Below are 14,855 nucleotides of genomic sequence, written 5' to 3'. Positions count from 1 at the left end.
TGTGAATACCATCAAAGTCAGGGTTTTTTGACAAAAATACTCTCTAGGTTACTTGGACCACATACTTTGCAATATATGAACTATTACATAATCTAATGATTCATTAGACTGAGACTGCAATCAAGATGGCAGAGCAGCATGGAGACTCTCAGCTTGTCTCCTCCCTGAAACGCAGCTAGATCAGTACTATATAACACATAGCATTTATATAACAATTCTATTATTAGAATTTGTGCTGCCATTTTCAGCTATTAAAAGTTAACATTAGGAGCGCTTGTGTGGCTCAGTCAGTTAAGTGTCCAAATTCAGCTCAGGTCATGATCTCACAGTCTGTGAGTTCGAGCCCCATGTTGGGCTCTGTGCTGACAGCTCAGAGCCTGGAGCCTGCTTCAGATTCTGTGTCTCCCTCTCTCTCTGCTCCTCCCCTGCTTATGTTCTGTCTCTATCTCAAAAATAAATAAAACATTAAAAAAAATTCAAAAAGTTAACATTAAAGGAAACAAAGCTAGAATGGTAAAACCAGAAGCACGTGGCTGTACTTGCAAAGCACTGAAGGATGCTGACAAAAGCATGTAGTAAAGGGCTGTTCCCAGGACACGGCCATACCTGACACTACATGAGTTCTCAAAGTGAATACCAGAGAAAAATCCTCTCCTGTTTCTGGCAGAAGGGGGAGAAAAGGAACCATTTTGAGATAGCCAGCAGCATTCTGTTCTTAAGAAGGTATGCACTCAGGAGAATCTATTTAACCAGAGCCTCAATGACCCGGAGGAAGAATACCCAACTCCAGTCTACTATAGCCATCCTGTCCTGCCTAAGAAGGATTAAGAAAAACTAAGAAGCATATGTTAAGTCCATGATCCAGAGATACAGGCTCTATAAAAAACCTACAACTAACATCATACTCACTGGTGATAAACTAAAAGTTTTCCCACTAAGACCAAGTATGGATGACAACAAGGTATGGATGCCCCTCTCACCAATGCTTTTCAATATCATATTGGAAGTCCTAGCTAATGCAATAAGACAATAAAAGGAAATAAAAGCTACAAAGATTGGGAAGGAAGGTTCAACAAATACTAAACATATATAATTGAGCCTACAAGATCTTTACTGCTATGAACCAATCTACATATTACTTAAGGAAACAACATTTAATTACATAACTTAAATTGGAAACACAAAATAAGTGTAAAGAATAAGTGGTATCTTCTTTTAGATGGTAAACACACTACTTTTCTGTCATTTTTGAGACTTCTGATGATTCAAGTTTTCCCAAAGTGTGCAACCTCAGAAGTTCCAAGAAGTCTGAACTAGAATTTAGAATCACGATAATAGGAATACTAGCTGGGGTTGAAAAAAAGCAAAGAATTCTTTTCTGCAGAGATAAAAGAAGTAAAATCTAGTCCAAACGAAATTAAAAATGTTATGACTGAGATGCAATATCAAATGGACACCACAACAGTAAGGATGGATGAAGCAGAGCAGCAAAGCAGTGATCTAGAAGATAAAATTATGGAGAATAATGAAGCAGAAGAAGAGGGAAACAAGGACAAAAGAGCATGATACAAGACTTAGAGAACTCAGTGACTTTTTAAAAAGGAATAGTATCTGAACCACAGGAGTCCCAGAGATGAAGAGAGAGAAAAAAGGGCAGAAAAGGTTTATGTGAGCAAATTATGGCAGAAAACTTTCCTAGTCTGGGAAAGGACACAGACATCAAAATCCAAGAAGCACAGAGAAATCCCATCAGATTCAACAAAAACCGACCATCACCAAGGCATATCATAGTCAAATTCACAAAATACACAGACAAGGAAAGAATTGTGAGAGCAGCAAGGGAAAAAAAAGTCCTTAACATTTAAGGGAAGGCAAATCAGGTTCGCAGCAGACCTATCCACATACACTTGGCAGACCAAAAGGAGCAGCAGGATATATTCAATGTGCTGAATCAGAAAGAATTCTTAATCCAGCAAGGCTGTCATTCAAAATAGAAGAGATAAGGAGTTTCCCAGACAGACAAAAACTACAGAGTTCATGACAACTGAATCAGGCCTACAAGAAATCTTTTTTTTTTTTTTAATTTTTTAACATTTATTTATTTTTGAGAAAGAGAGACAGAGTGCAAGCTGGGGAGGGGCAGAGAGAGGGAGACACAGAATCTGAAGCAAGCTCCAGGCTCTGAGCTGTCAGCACAGAGCCCAATGCAGGGCTCGAACTCACAAACCCTGAGATCATGACCTGAACTGAAGTTGGACGCTTCACTGACTGAACCAGCCAGGCGCCTCAGGTTGTAAGAAATTTTAAGGATTCTTTGAGTGGAGAAAAGACAAACAGAATAAAAAAGACTAGAAAGGACCAGAGAACAACACCAAGTCTACAAGGCAACAAAATTCAACTAAAGTCATATCTTTCAGTACTCACTCTTAATGTCAATGGACTAAACACTCCAATCAAAAGACAAAGGGTATCAAAATGAATAAGAAAACAAGACCCATCTATATACTACTTACAAGAGACCCATTTAATACCTAAAGATACCCACATATTGAAATTAAGGGATCTATCATGCTAATGGTCATCAAAAGAAAGCTGGAGTAACTATACTTATATCAGATGAACTAGAGTTTAAAATAAAGACTGTAACAAGAGATGAAGAGAGCATTATATCATAATTAAGGGGTCTATCCACCAAGAAGACCTAACAATTGTAAACATTTACGCCCCCAATGTGAAAGAACCCAAATACATAAATCAATTATCAAAAACATAAAGAAACTCACTGACAATAATACCATAGTAGTAGGAGACTTCAATACCCCACTTATAGCAATGGACAGATCATCTAAGCAGAAAACCAACAAGTAAACAATGGCTTTGAAGCACACACTGGACCAGATGGACTCAACAGATATATTCAGAACATTTCATCCTAAAGTAGAATACACATTTTTCTTGAGTGCACATGGAACATTCTCCAGAACAGATCACATACTGGGACACAAATCACCCCTCAACAAGTACAAAAAGATGGAGATCATACACTGCATATTTTCAGACCACAACGCTATGAAACTCGAAATCAACCACAAGAAAAAATTTGGAAACACCATGAATACTTCAAGATTAAAGAACACCATAGTGAAGAATGAATGGTTTAATCAAGAAATTAAACAGGAAATTGTTAATTTTTTTTCTCTTAACGTTTATTTATTTTTGAGACAGAGAGAGACAAAGCATAAACTGGGGAGGGTTAGAGAGAGAGGAAGACACAGAATCTGAAACAGGCTCCAGGATCCGAGCTGTCAGCACAGAGCCCGACGCGGGGCTCGAACTCACGGACCGTGAGATCATGACCTGAGCTGAAGTCGGACGCTCAACCAACTGAGCCACCCGGGCGCCCCAAGGAAATTTAAAAATATACAGAAGCCAATGAAAATGAAAACACAACAGCCCAAAACCTCTGGAAGGCAGCAAAGGCAGTCATAAGAGGCAAGTATATAGCAATCCAGACCTTCCTAAAGAAGAAAGGTCTCAAATACACAACCTAAACCCACACCTAAAAGAGCTGGAAAAAGAACAGCAAATAAAGCCCAAAACCAGCAGAAGAAAGAAAATAATGGATTAGGGCAGAAATCAATGATACTGAAATTAAAATAACAGTAGAACAGATCAATGAAACCAGGAGCTGGTTCTTTGAAAGAATTAACAAAATTGATAAACCCCTACCCAGACTTATCAAAAAGAAAAAAAGAACCCAAATAAAAACCATGAATGAAAGAAGAGAGATCACAACCAACATCGCAGAAATACAAACAATACGAGAATATTAAGAGCAATTATATGCCAACAAATTGTGTAATCTGGAAGAAACTGACAAATTTCTAGAAACATATAAAACTACCAAAACTGAAACAGGAAGAAATAGAAAATTTGAACATACCCATAACCCGTAAAGAAATTGAATCAGTAATCAAAAGCCTCCCAACAAACAAGAGTCCAGGGCTGGATAGCTTTCCAGGGGAATTCTACCAAACATTTAAAGAAGAGTTAGCACCTATTCTTTTGAAGCTGTCCCAAAAAACAGAAATGGAAGGAAAACTTCCAAACTCATTTTACGAGACCAGCATTACCTTGATTCCAAAACCAGACAAAGACTGCACTAAAATGGAGAACCACAGACCAATATCCCTGATGAACACAGAAGCAAAAATTCTCAGTAAGATACAAGCAAACCGAATCCAACAATACATTAAAGAATTACTCATCGCAATCAAGTAGGATTTATTCCTAGGATAGAGGGCTGGTTCAATATGCACAAATCAAACAATGTGATACATCACACTAATCAAAGAAAGAATAAGAACCACGTGATCCTCTCAATAGATGCAGAGAAAGCACTTGACAAAATACAGCAACCTTTCTTGATTAAAACCCTCAAGAAAGTAGGGATAGAAGGAGCATACCTCAAGATCATAAATGACATATACGAAAGACCTATCGCTAAGAACATCCTCAATGGGGAAAAACTGAGAGTGTTCCTTCCTCCTAAGGTCAGGAACATGACAAGGATGTCCACTCTCACCACTGTTATTCAACATAGTGTTGGAAGTCCTAGCCTCAGCAATCAGAAAACACAAAGAAATAAAAGGTATCCAAATCGACAAGAAGGAAATCAAACTTCTACTCTTTACAGACGACATGATACTCTATGTGGAAAACACAAAAGACTCTACCAAAAAATTGCTAGAACTGATACATGAATTCAGCAAAGTCTCAGGATATAAAATCAATGTACAGAAATCGGTTGCATTTCTATACACCAATAATGAAGCAGAAAAAAATCAAGGGATCGATCCCATTGACAATGACACCAAAAACTATAAAATATCTATGCATAAACCTAACCAAGAGGTGAAAAATCTATACACTGAAAATTATAGAAAAGCTTATGAAAGAAATTGAAGAGAACAACAACAACAAAAAGGAAAAATATTCCATGCTTACAAACTAGAAGAACAAAAATTGTTAAAATGTCGACACTACCCAATGCGGTCTACATATTCAATGCAATCTCTATCAAAATAACACAAGCATTCTTCACAGAGCTAGAATAAATAATCTGAAAATTTGTATGGAACCAGAAAAGACCCTGAATAGCCAAAGCAATCCTGAAAAAGAAAACCAAAGCTGGAGGCATCACAATTCTGGACTTCAAGCTGTATTACAAAGCTGTAATCATCAAGACAGTATGGTACTGGCACAAAAACAGACACATAGATCAATGGAACATAACAGAGAACCCAGAAATGGACCCACAAACATATGGCTAACTAATCTTTGACAAAGCAGGAAAGAGTATCCAATGGAAAAAAAGACAGTCTCTTCAGTAAATGGTACTGGGAAAACTGGGCAGCAACATCTGGAAGAATGAACCTGGAACACTTTCTTATACCATACACAAAAATAAACTCAAAATGGATGAAAGACCTAAACGTAAGATGGGAAGCCATCAAAATCCTAGAGGAGAAAACTGGCAACAACAACCTTTTAACACTGGCCACAGCAACTTCTTACTTGACATATCTTCAGAGGCAAGGGAAAGTAAAAATGAACTATTGGGACTTCAAGATAAAATGCTTCTACACAGCGAAGGAAACAATCAGCAAAACTAAAAGGCATCTGACCAAATGGAAGAAAATATCTGCAAATGATTTATCAGATAAAGGGTTAGTGCACTAAAGAATACATAATACAGGATTCCATTTATGCAAAAGTAAAACACAGGTTAAACAGCATTGTTTAAGAATTAAGACTTATACAGTAATACTGTAAGGCCAAACAAGGACATGACTAACATAAAATTCAGACTATGTTCACTTAAAGGGATATGATCAAGAAGAGACATATGGGGACTTTAGTCAAAGCTCTATTTCTTGAACTGAGTGGTAGTTACACAGGTAACTTTAAAAAATTTAGCTTTACATGTTTTCTGCACTTTTCTGTAAACGTGTTAAAATATGTCATATTAAAAAAGAAACATTTATATAAACATCCTCAAGTTCTTAAATAAAAAACAATAGGCAAAACATTAACAAGGACTGATAAGCTCGAGATATATTTGAAATGTACATATAAGGTGTATGGGAAAAAGAATGGATCTAAAATATCCTGGGGCAAAGGAATTTTAGTAACAAGTACACAAGGAAAGTGAGAATCTAAAAATTTGTTTTCAAACCCTCTCTGGCCAAGTGCCCAAATCTTTGTGTAACCTACACCTGAGGCCAGAGGCCAGAGTAAACTTTCAAGTAGTATTTCTAGCCTGTGGAATACCATCATATATTGTTGATTTATCTTTTCATTTATTACTATCTCTCATTAATCTATAAATCCTTCACAGCTAAAACCTAGACTCACAGGTAACACATTATCAAACTATTGCCAGACTTCTCCTTTCCTTGCACTGTCTATGGTGGGTGAAGGGACAGTACAGAGAAGCTAATATGTGGTGTTCTGCAGTTGGAGGATACCCAAAATTACAAGTTTAATATCATTAATTCATACTTCAAATTTTTCTTAGATCTCTCATTTGACTATATACATTGACAAATGGACCCTCTCACAAATTTGTTAAAATAGTACTTCTGACTATAAGCAATACTCTAATTCAGTGGTTTTACAAACTGGGTTCCATAGAACAAAGTATCTATGCAATGGCCTCAAGGGCTATGGGGCAGAAAACAAAACTAGTGAAGTGGGCTTTTGGTTCCCTACCACAACCACTACTGCTACATTTTTACTTAAGTTTTATCTGTCTCCCACCCCCAATACCAAACTTCAAGTAAGAATAGGAAGGAGGGGCACCTGGGGTGGCTCAGTTGGTTAAGCAACCGACTTCAGCTCAGATCTCGCAGTTCATGGGTTTGAGCCCCATGTGAGGCTCTGTGCAGACAGCTCAGAGCCTGGAGCCTGCTTCAGATTCTGTGTCTCCCTCTATCTCTCTGCCCCTCCCCGTCTCATGCTCTCTCGCTCTCACTCTCTCTCTCACTCAAAAATAAACATTAAAAAATTTTATTTTAAATGAACAGGATGAAAAACAGTTTTCCTCTAGTATTAAAAAATTATATGCAATCTGGAACCTCATCAAAACTAAAAAATCTTTGTTCTGTTCTGCAAAACACCTGCGTGTTAAGAGAATGAAAAGACCAGTTACCAACTAGTAAAAAAAATATTTACAAACCATAATACTGACAAAGGACTTACATCTAGAATATTAAGAACTCTGAAAACCCTATGGTAAAAAAAACATCCAATTAGAAAATGGGCAAAAGACACAAAAAGATATTTCATTGAAAATGCCAAGTGATAAGCATGTGAAAGTATGTTCAATGTCATCAGCCACTAGCTAAATGCAAATGAAACCACAATGAGACATTACTATACACTTATCAGAATAGCTAAAATAAAAAAAATCGTGGTAACACCAAATGACGGCAAGAATGTGGAAACTGGATGGATCATACATTGTTGGTGGGACTATAAAATGGTACAGCCATTCTAGAAAACAGAAGCAATTTCTTATAAAATGAAACATGCACTTACTTTCCCAGAGAAATGAAAACTTACATTCACACAAAAATCCATAGACAAATGTTCCTAGCAGCTTTATTAGTAACAGCCCCCCCAAATGGAAACGACTCAGATGATGGGGTAGACACACCGGGGTACATGCGTAGTACCATGGAATGTTACTCAAAATGAAAAGAAGGGGGAAAAAAATGAAAAAGAAGGAACCATTAGACATAAGCTCTATTTGGATGGATCTTAATAAAATTATAATGAGCAAAACAAGCCAATTTCAAAGGGTACATTTACATAACATTCTTGAAATGGCAAAATTAGAGAGAACAGATTAATGATCCCCAGGAGTTAGGAGTTAGGCGTGGCTACTGGTGTAGCTACCCTGGAAAACAGTACAGAGGTTCCTCAAAAAGCTAAAAATAGAACTACCCTACAACTCGGCTATTACTAGTATTTGCCCAAAGGATACAAAATACTGATTTGAAGGGGTACGTGCACTCTGATGTTTATAGCAGCATTATTAACAATAGCCAAATTATGGAAAGAGCCCAGATGTCCATCAACTGATGAAAGGATAAAGAAATGTGGTGTGTACACACACACACACACACACACACACACACACACACAGAGAGAGAGAGAGGAATATTACTCAGCCATCAAAAAGAATGAGATCTTGCCATCTGCAACAACATGGATGGAGCTAGAGTATATTATGCTAACTGAAATAAGTCAGAGAAAGACAAATACCATATGATTTCACTCATATGTGGAATTTAAGAAACAAAACAGATGAACACATGGGGGGTAGAAAATAGAGACAGGGAAACAAATCATAAGACACTCTTAACGACAGAGAACAAACCAAGGGTTGCTAGACGGGAGGTGGGCTGGGGATAGGTTAAATGGGTGATGGGTATTAAGGCCTGGGCACTTGTGATAAACACCAGATTTTACATGTAAATGATAAATCAATAAATTCTACTATTACACTATATGTTAACTAACAAGAATTTAAATAAAAGTTAAAAAAAAAATCCCTAGCTAAATCCTACGCACAAAAAGGTTTAAGATGCACTGCTTTATACATCTGGAATGTCTTTGTAAGTTCATCTATTTATCGATTTTTAGTAATCCTGACACCCAATGTGGGGCTCAAACTCATGACTCCAAGATCAAGAGTTGCATGCTCTTCTTCCAACTGAGCCAGCCAGGTGGCCCGACATTTGAAAATGTTTTAAAAAAAACTTTTAAAAGCTTTAGAACAGGGGTATTTTCCAAATCACCAACGTTTTTATTTTATACTGTGATTTGCCTAAAACACATGGCACACTTATTATTTTATTTTACCTTGTGTCTTAGCCTCACTTCACTAGTTCTTCATCTCAAAATATGTTTTACTAATACCGTTAAGTATTGAGAAACCAAGACATTAGATAAAAGCTGAATCACATAAAGGTTAATTGATTTACTCAAGGTTACCTACCTAGTTTAGTGACACAGTCACCTCACTTTGATTCACATATCCTTCTCTCGGTCAACTATTTTTAAGAAACACTGCTACCTTGCTGAATCCTTAATGCCATATACCACTGATTCTCAAACTGGTTGTGGTTACATCTAGGCACATGGACATGGGCAGAGTACAAAACCTAAATTCAATTACAGTAAAGTACAAACATAATACCATTTTTAAAATTTTAAGCACTATGTACTCCTGTCCCAAACTGTGGCATGAATAGGGCACTGATCACCAAGACTGCTTATAAAAAGCACTACTACATGTGTGTAAGACAGCTGTTTTCAACTTCATCTCCCTCTGCTTACCCTGGAAAATGGAATTTCAAGTCTACATAATAAGATGTTGAGATGTATAATGTCCTAATGGATGAGACAAAATGAATTAGCGAAGAGAGTAGCCGGTAGGCAATGTCTTCTCCACACCTTATCTAAAATAGGCATTCTGCTTAAAATGACCAGCAAGAATTTCCTGAAAAGCTATAAAAAGCAACAAATTTAGAATGCTATTTAAAATCAATCATATGCACACCATTTTTTTCAAGTGACAGATGCTCACTATGGCACTGCAAATTGACAATAACATCTACCTGAATAAAAGCTATTGTTTTTAGAATTATACAAAAAGCACTACCATTTTATTAATTAGAAAATAAGTGAAATCACTTTTAATAGCCCATCAAAACAATTTAAACTTGAGTATCTGATTTAAAAGAGTAGAGCACAAGGCATTAATCTAGAATTATAGTATATTTAGTGTATATATGGAAAATTATATACTTACTTTCTGAATGAATTTCTCAACACTCTGTACCACGTGTTTATAGAACTGAAAGAAAAAACATGAAGTGTACTTTTAAAATCTGTTCAGTTAGATTCAAATTTTCCTGTTACACATAGGTTTAACATAGTTTCAAAGGTTTATCTAAACAATAATTTTTAATCATGAATTTTGAGACAAACATGTCACTCCCATTCATAAGCATGTAACTATGACATCTAATTAGTAAAGAATTCTTGACATACATACATACATACATGCATGGTCAGTACAAGTGACCCTTGAACACAGGTTTGAACTGTGTGGGTACACTTACACGCTGATTTTTCTCAATATAGTACTGTAAGTGTATTTTATCTTATGATTTTATTAATAATATCCTACTTTCTCTAGCTTAGTCAATTGTAAGAATATAGTATATAGTACATATACTGTATTTAATCAACTATTTATGTTACCAGTTAGGCTTCAGGTCAACAGTAACCTATCAGTAGTTAAGTTTTGAGGGAGTCCAATGTTATACATGGATTCTCGACTGTGTGGGGGGATCAGCACCCCACTCCCCATGATGTTGAATTGCCAATTTATGTATCCAAAGTGTGTTAAGAGATACAAAAGAATTCAATCGCGGTCCTTATAAAACCATACTTTCCCAAGTGGTTATGCTGACAGCAAAGTACTGGTAATAAGCACACAGGCAAAGGTATATTCTTACTTTCATGGAAGGGAAAGACCTCCTACAGTATCTTTAAATTAGGGTAATACTAGAAAAATCAAATAATGAATAGTATTAATAAATGAATGCAAGGGAGTTGTTTTCAACTTCATTATCTCCTGCTTCTCCTGGAAAATGGAACAACAAGTATATGTAATAAGATACAGAGATGTATTAAGTTCTCATGGATCAGCCAAAACAAATCAAAGGAAGTGAAGTAAACACACAGATTAAAAACGAGTAATGGGCTACTATCAATTATAAGAAAATAGATGTAAGTTTTAGAAACAATTCGCCTAAAAAGGAAAAAAACAAAAATTATAGATTTAACAAAAGGTATCTACAATTTGTGTGTAATATATTTTAGTTTATGGCAATTGCATATTAGCATATTTGTTTAAAGAACTTCAATTGTGCTTCTATTTATACTTTCATCTCAGGAATTATATTTTTAAGGGCCATCCTCCTAGACTGGAGAGACACAAGAACATTCCTCTGAACTGCATCATGAAATCCAATATTTATAAAATAAAAAATAAAGGAAAACCTCATTACTAACAGTCATCAAATCAAAATATCCAAATTTAAGTTTGGCTAAAATTTTCATACTATAAAGGAATAGTTTACTCACAAGTTTAAGTTGCTTAAGCAAAAAAAAGGAAAACAACTACTTAAAAGTTAGTTAAGCACTACTTAAGCATTTAAAATTAACATATAAAATATTAATTGCATACTGAATCATTGTTATTAAATAATAATTCTTCTGGAAAACATCTTGACAATGCTTCCTGCTTCTAGCCATTTTACTACATGTAATTCTGAGTAAAACTGCTTACTAAATTTTAATTCAAAGTTTATCAATTCACATAGGCCTTCTTCCCTAATAGGTTCATCTGTGAGATTTTTCTGACAGTGTGCAATGTTAACTGCCCATCAAAATAATCATGCCTCTAAACACTGATTAAAAAAGAAAAACAATGACTTACCTCAGTATGAACCACAGTATCATTTAAATCTGATTTAAAAGGCAGTTCAAATCTCAATTTACGTTATGTACTAAATGCAGTTTAAAATAATACAGTACTGCAAAACAACTGGTCTGAACTCTTAAAAAATGTCAATGACATAAAAAACAAAACAAAAAAAGCTGGGTCAGGCTGAGTGACAGGACAAATAAATGTAATGCACGATCTTACTGGATCCTGAAATTTCTTGCATGTGATCAGTGCACTACATAATTACTTAGGAAATGTCTTTGTTCTTAGGAGAGTCAAAATCAAATATTTAGGGATTTAAGTGTTATTATGAATGAAATCTGAAACTCAAACAATTCAGCCAAAAAATGTGTTTGTGTGTGCAGAAACAAACCAAATGTAGCAAAATATTAACAATTGGCAAATCTAAGAGAAGACTCTGCGTTGCTCATTATATTTTGCAACATCGATGTTGAATTTTCAAAATTAAAAAATTTAAAGCAATAACAATAAATCAAAATAGTATAGTATATCAATATTTAGGTTCTTGATTAAGAGAAACATGGATTCAAATCTAGCTGTATTTATGCTGACTATTGCAAATTAATTTCTCTTAGGTCCTTCCTACACCTGAAAAATAGAAATAATGTTGACGCCAATACTTACAGAGTATTTTAATTAAAAAGTATTCTCAGAGGGAAGGGGGTGGAGGGATGGGCAAAATAGGTGAAGGGAAGTGGGAGACAGGCTTCCAGTTGTGGCATAAATAGGTTATCAAAAGGTACAGAACTGGAAATATAATTAATGATACTGTAATAGCAACGTATGGTGACAGATGACAGTTACTCGTGTTGAGCACAGGACAAGGAATAGAGATACTGTATCACAAAGCTGTAAACCCAAAATGAGTACATTATGCGCCAACTATACTTTATTGAAAATAATTTTTAAAAAGTATTCTTGCTCAACTTACATAAAATACATCAATTATTTTCACAGAATAAAAATGGTAATAATATACATGTTTGTACACTCTCCAGATCATGATCATAAAAATCAGATCACAATGTAAAATAGGATAAAGAAAGTCCAAGAAACTAAATATTCTATACTAAGCCTATCAGATATCCTGAAAAATCACTTTTTTGGAAAAATTCTCTTGGCTAAGTGCTTACTGGTCACTGTCCTTATCGCTTATCACCTCTTTGATTTTCCACATATAAACAGGGATTTTAACTATAATGATGTAAGAAATTAACTGTACATCTGAAAACTAAGCTTTGGCCATCAGAACACTGAAAAATCAACTATGTCAATTTTTTCCTAGTGGCAATTCTCTCTGTAAATAGGAATTTGTTAAATCTAATAGATAATGCGGTTATTCAGACAACTTATTCAAATAATTGGTGCTTCTGGTTATGGCTGATGTTCTTATTTATAGTAGGAAAACATATCACCAAATATCCACAGGTTGAAACCTACTTAATTAAAATTCATTCTCAATTTTAACAGCTTACTAAAGCAGGGAGTCTTAACTTTGGGGACAAGAACCTCTTAGAAAGAGGTGTCTGGTTGAACTTCAAAAGGTCCTTAAGGCCAAGAAATTTTATGCAAAATTTTGTGCATCTGTATATTTCTCTACAGAAAGTCCAACCTTTCTCTGAGATTTTCAGAATATCCATGAGTCAACACAGATTGGCTCAAAACCACTGTATCAGAGCAATGGCGAAATGCCTGTGGCCTCTACCCCCAGCTCAAATGTCCTATAAACAATAAGGCTCAATTATTTTTCATAATGTCTCATTTTCAAATATATAGAATTAAAAAAAAACATTAATTTTTATTTAGAAACCTTTTACCAAGATTCTGTAAAGTCAGTGTGACAAACAACAGCATAAACACATTCTCCACAATGTGGCCCTATCTTAAATCTTGCTTATGAAAAGTAAATAAAAATGATAGCTTCAAGTTCATGGAAGAACATTTATCAAAATGTTAAATGTTTAGCTCTAGGTAGGCGAGCTAGCAGGTGATAACCAGATTTTCATTTTTGTGTTTTTCCCCAAGAACACTTATTAACTCTGTAAAGAGGAAGAAAATACACAGTTGACCCTGAAACAACATGAGAGTTATAGGAGCAACCAACTGATTGCACAGTCGAAAATCTGCACAGAACTGTGACTCCCTCAAAATTAAGTACTACTGACCAGAAGCCTTACCAATAACAAAATGTTAACACATATTTTCTGTATGTATCATATACCATATTCTTACAACAAAGTAACCTGGAGAAAAGGATATGTAATTAGGAAACTCCTAAGGAAGAAAAAAAAAATCCACAGTACCTGCACTGTACCTATGAACAAAAAAAAAAAAATTCACATGTAAGAGGACTGTGCAGTTCAAATCTGTGATGTTCAATGGTCAACTATATAATCTTTAACAATTATTCCTCCTCTAAAATATTAGTATAGTATTTTCTTCTGAAAACTCAAGTGTAAAATTTATTACTCACCTTAATAGCTTTGATGGCAGCCTTAGTAATTTGGGTCATTTTGGCTTTAGAAATCGGTGGTTTATAGTCATTCAGGGAATACAACTGACAAAAAAAAAAGAACAAATTTTAAATACAGCAAAACTAATGGTCTCTAAGCAATTACAGAAAATTACCAAACATTTCCATTTTTATAGTCTCAATACAATCAAAGTGCTGGTTTCTTTTAAAAATCAAGTTCAACAACATTAGCCATCAGAGAAATGCAAACCAAAACCACAATGAGGGGGGCACCTGGGTGGCTCAGTCAGTTAAGCATCTGACTCTTGAGTTCAGCTCAGGTAATGATCTCAGGCACGGTTTGTGGGATCAAGCTCTGTGTGGGGCTTTGTACACAACAGGACAGAGCCTGCTTGGGATTCTCTCTCCCTCTCCCTCTGCCCCTCCCCTGCTCCAGCTTGCTGTCTCTCTCTCTCTCAAAATAAAATAAACATTAAAAAACAAAAACAAAAACAAAAACCCACAATGAGTTACCACTTCACATTTACTTGATTATAATCAAAAAGACAGATAATAACAAGAGTGAGCAAGGATGTGCAGAAACTGGAAAGCTTATACAATGCTAGTGGGAATGTAAAATGGGGCAGCAGCTTTGGAAAATGGCTTGGTGGTTCCTCAAAAAGTGAAACATAGCAATACATAATATGACACAGCATTTCCACTCCCAGGTATATACCCAAAAGAATTGAAAATAATGTTCACATAAAAACTGTACACAAATAGTCATTACAA

The 14,855-nt window shown here is 35.3% G+C and overlaps 1 protein-coding gene across 1 annotated transcript in view; it reads right to left on the bottom strand.

Moving 5' to 3' along the window:
- SCAF8 (SR-related CTD associated factor 8) overlaps positions 1–14,855 on the bottom strand; it is a 92,044-nt gene that overhangs the window by 41,741 nt on the left and 35,448 nt on the right. The window contains 2 exon segments of the mRNA XM_030317122.1: positions 9,884–9,928; positions 14,085–14,168. Coding sequence (XP_030172982.1) covers positions 9,884–9,928; positions 14,085–14,168 — 129 coding nt within the window.

Source organism: Lynx canadensis, chromosome B2 (assembly GCF_007474595.2).
Source record: "Lynx canadensis isolate LIC74 chromosome B2, mLynCan4.pri.v2, whole genome shotgun sequence".
In the NCBI taxonomy this organism is placed as follows: Eukaryota; Metazoa; Chordata; class Mammalia; order Carnivora; family Felidae; genus Lynx; species Lynx canadensis.
This window is presented reverse-complemented; position numbering and strand designations above follow the sequence as displayed.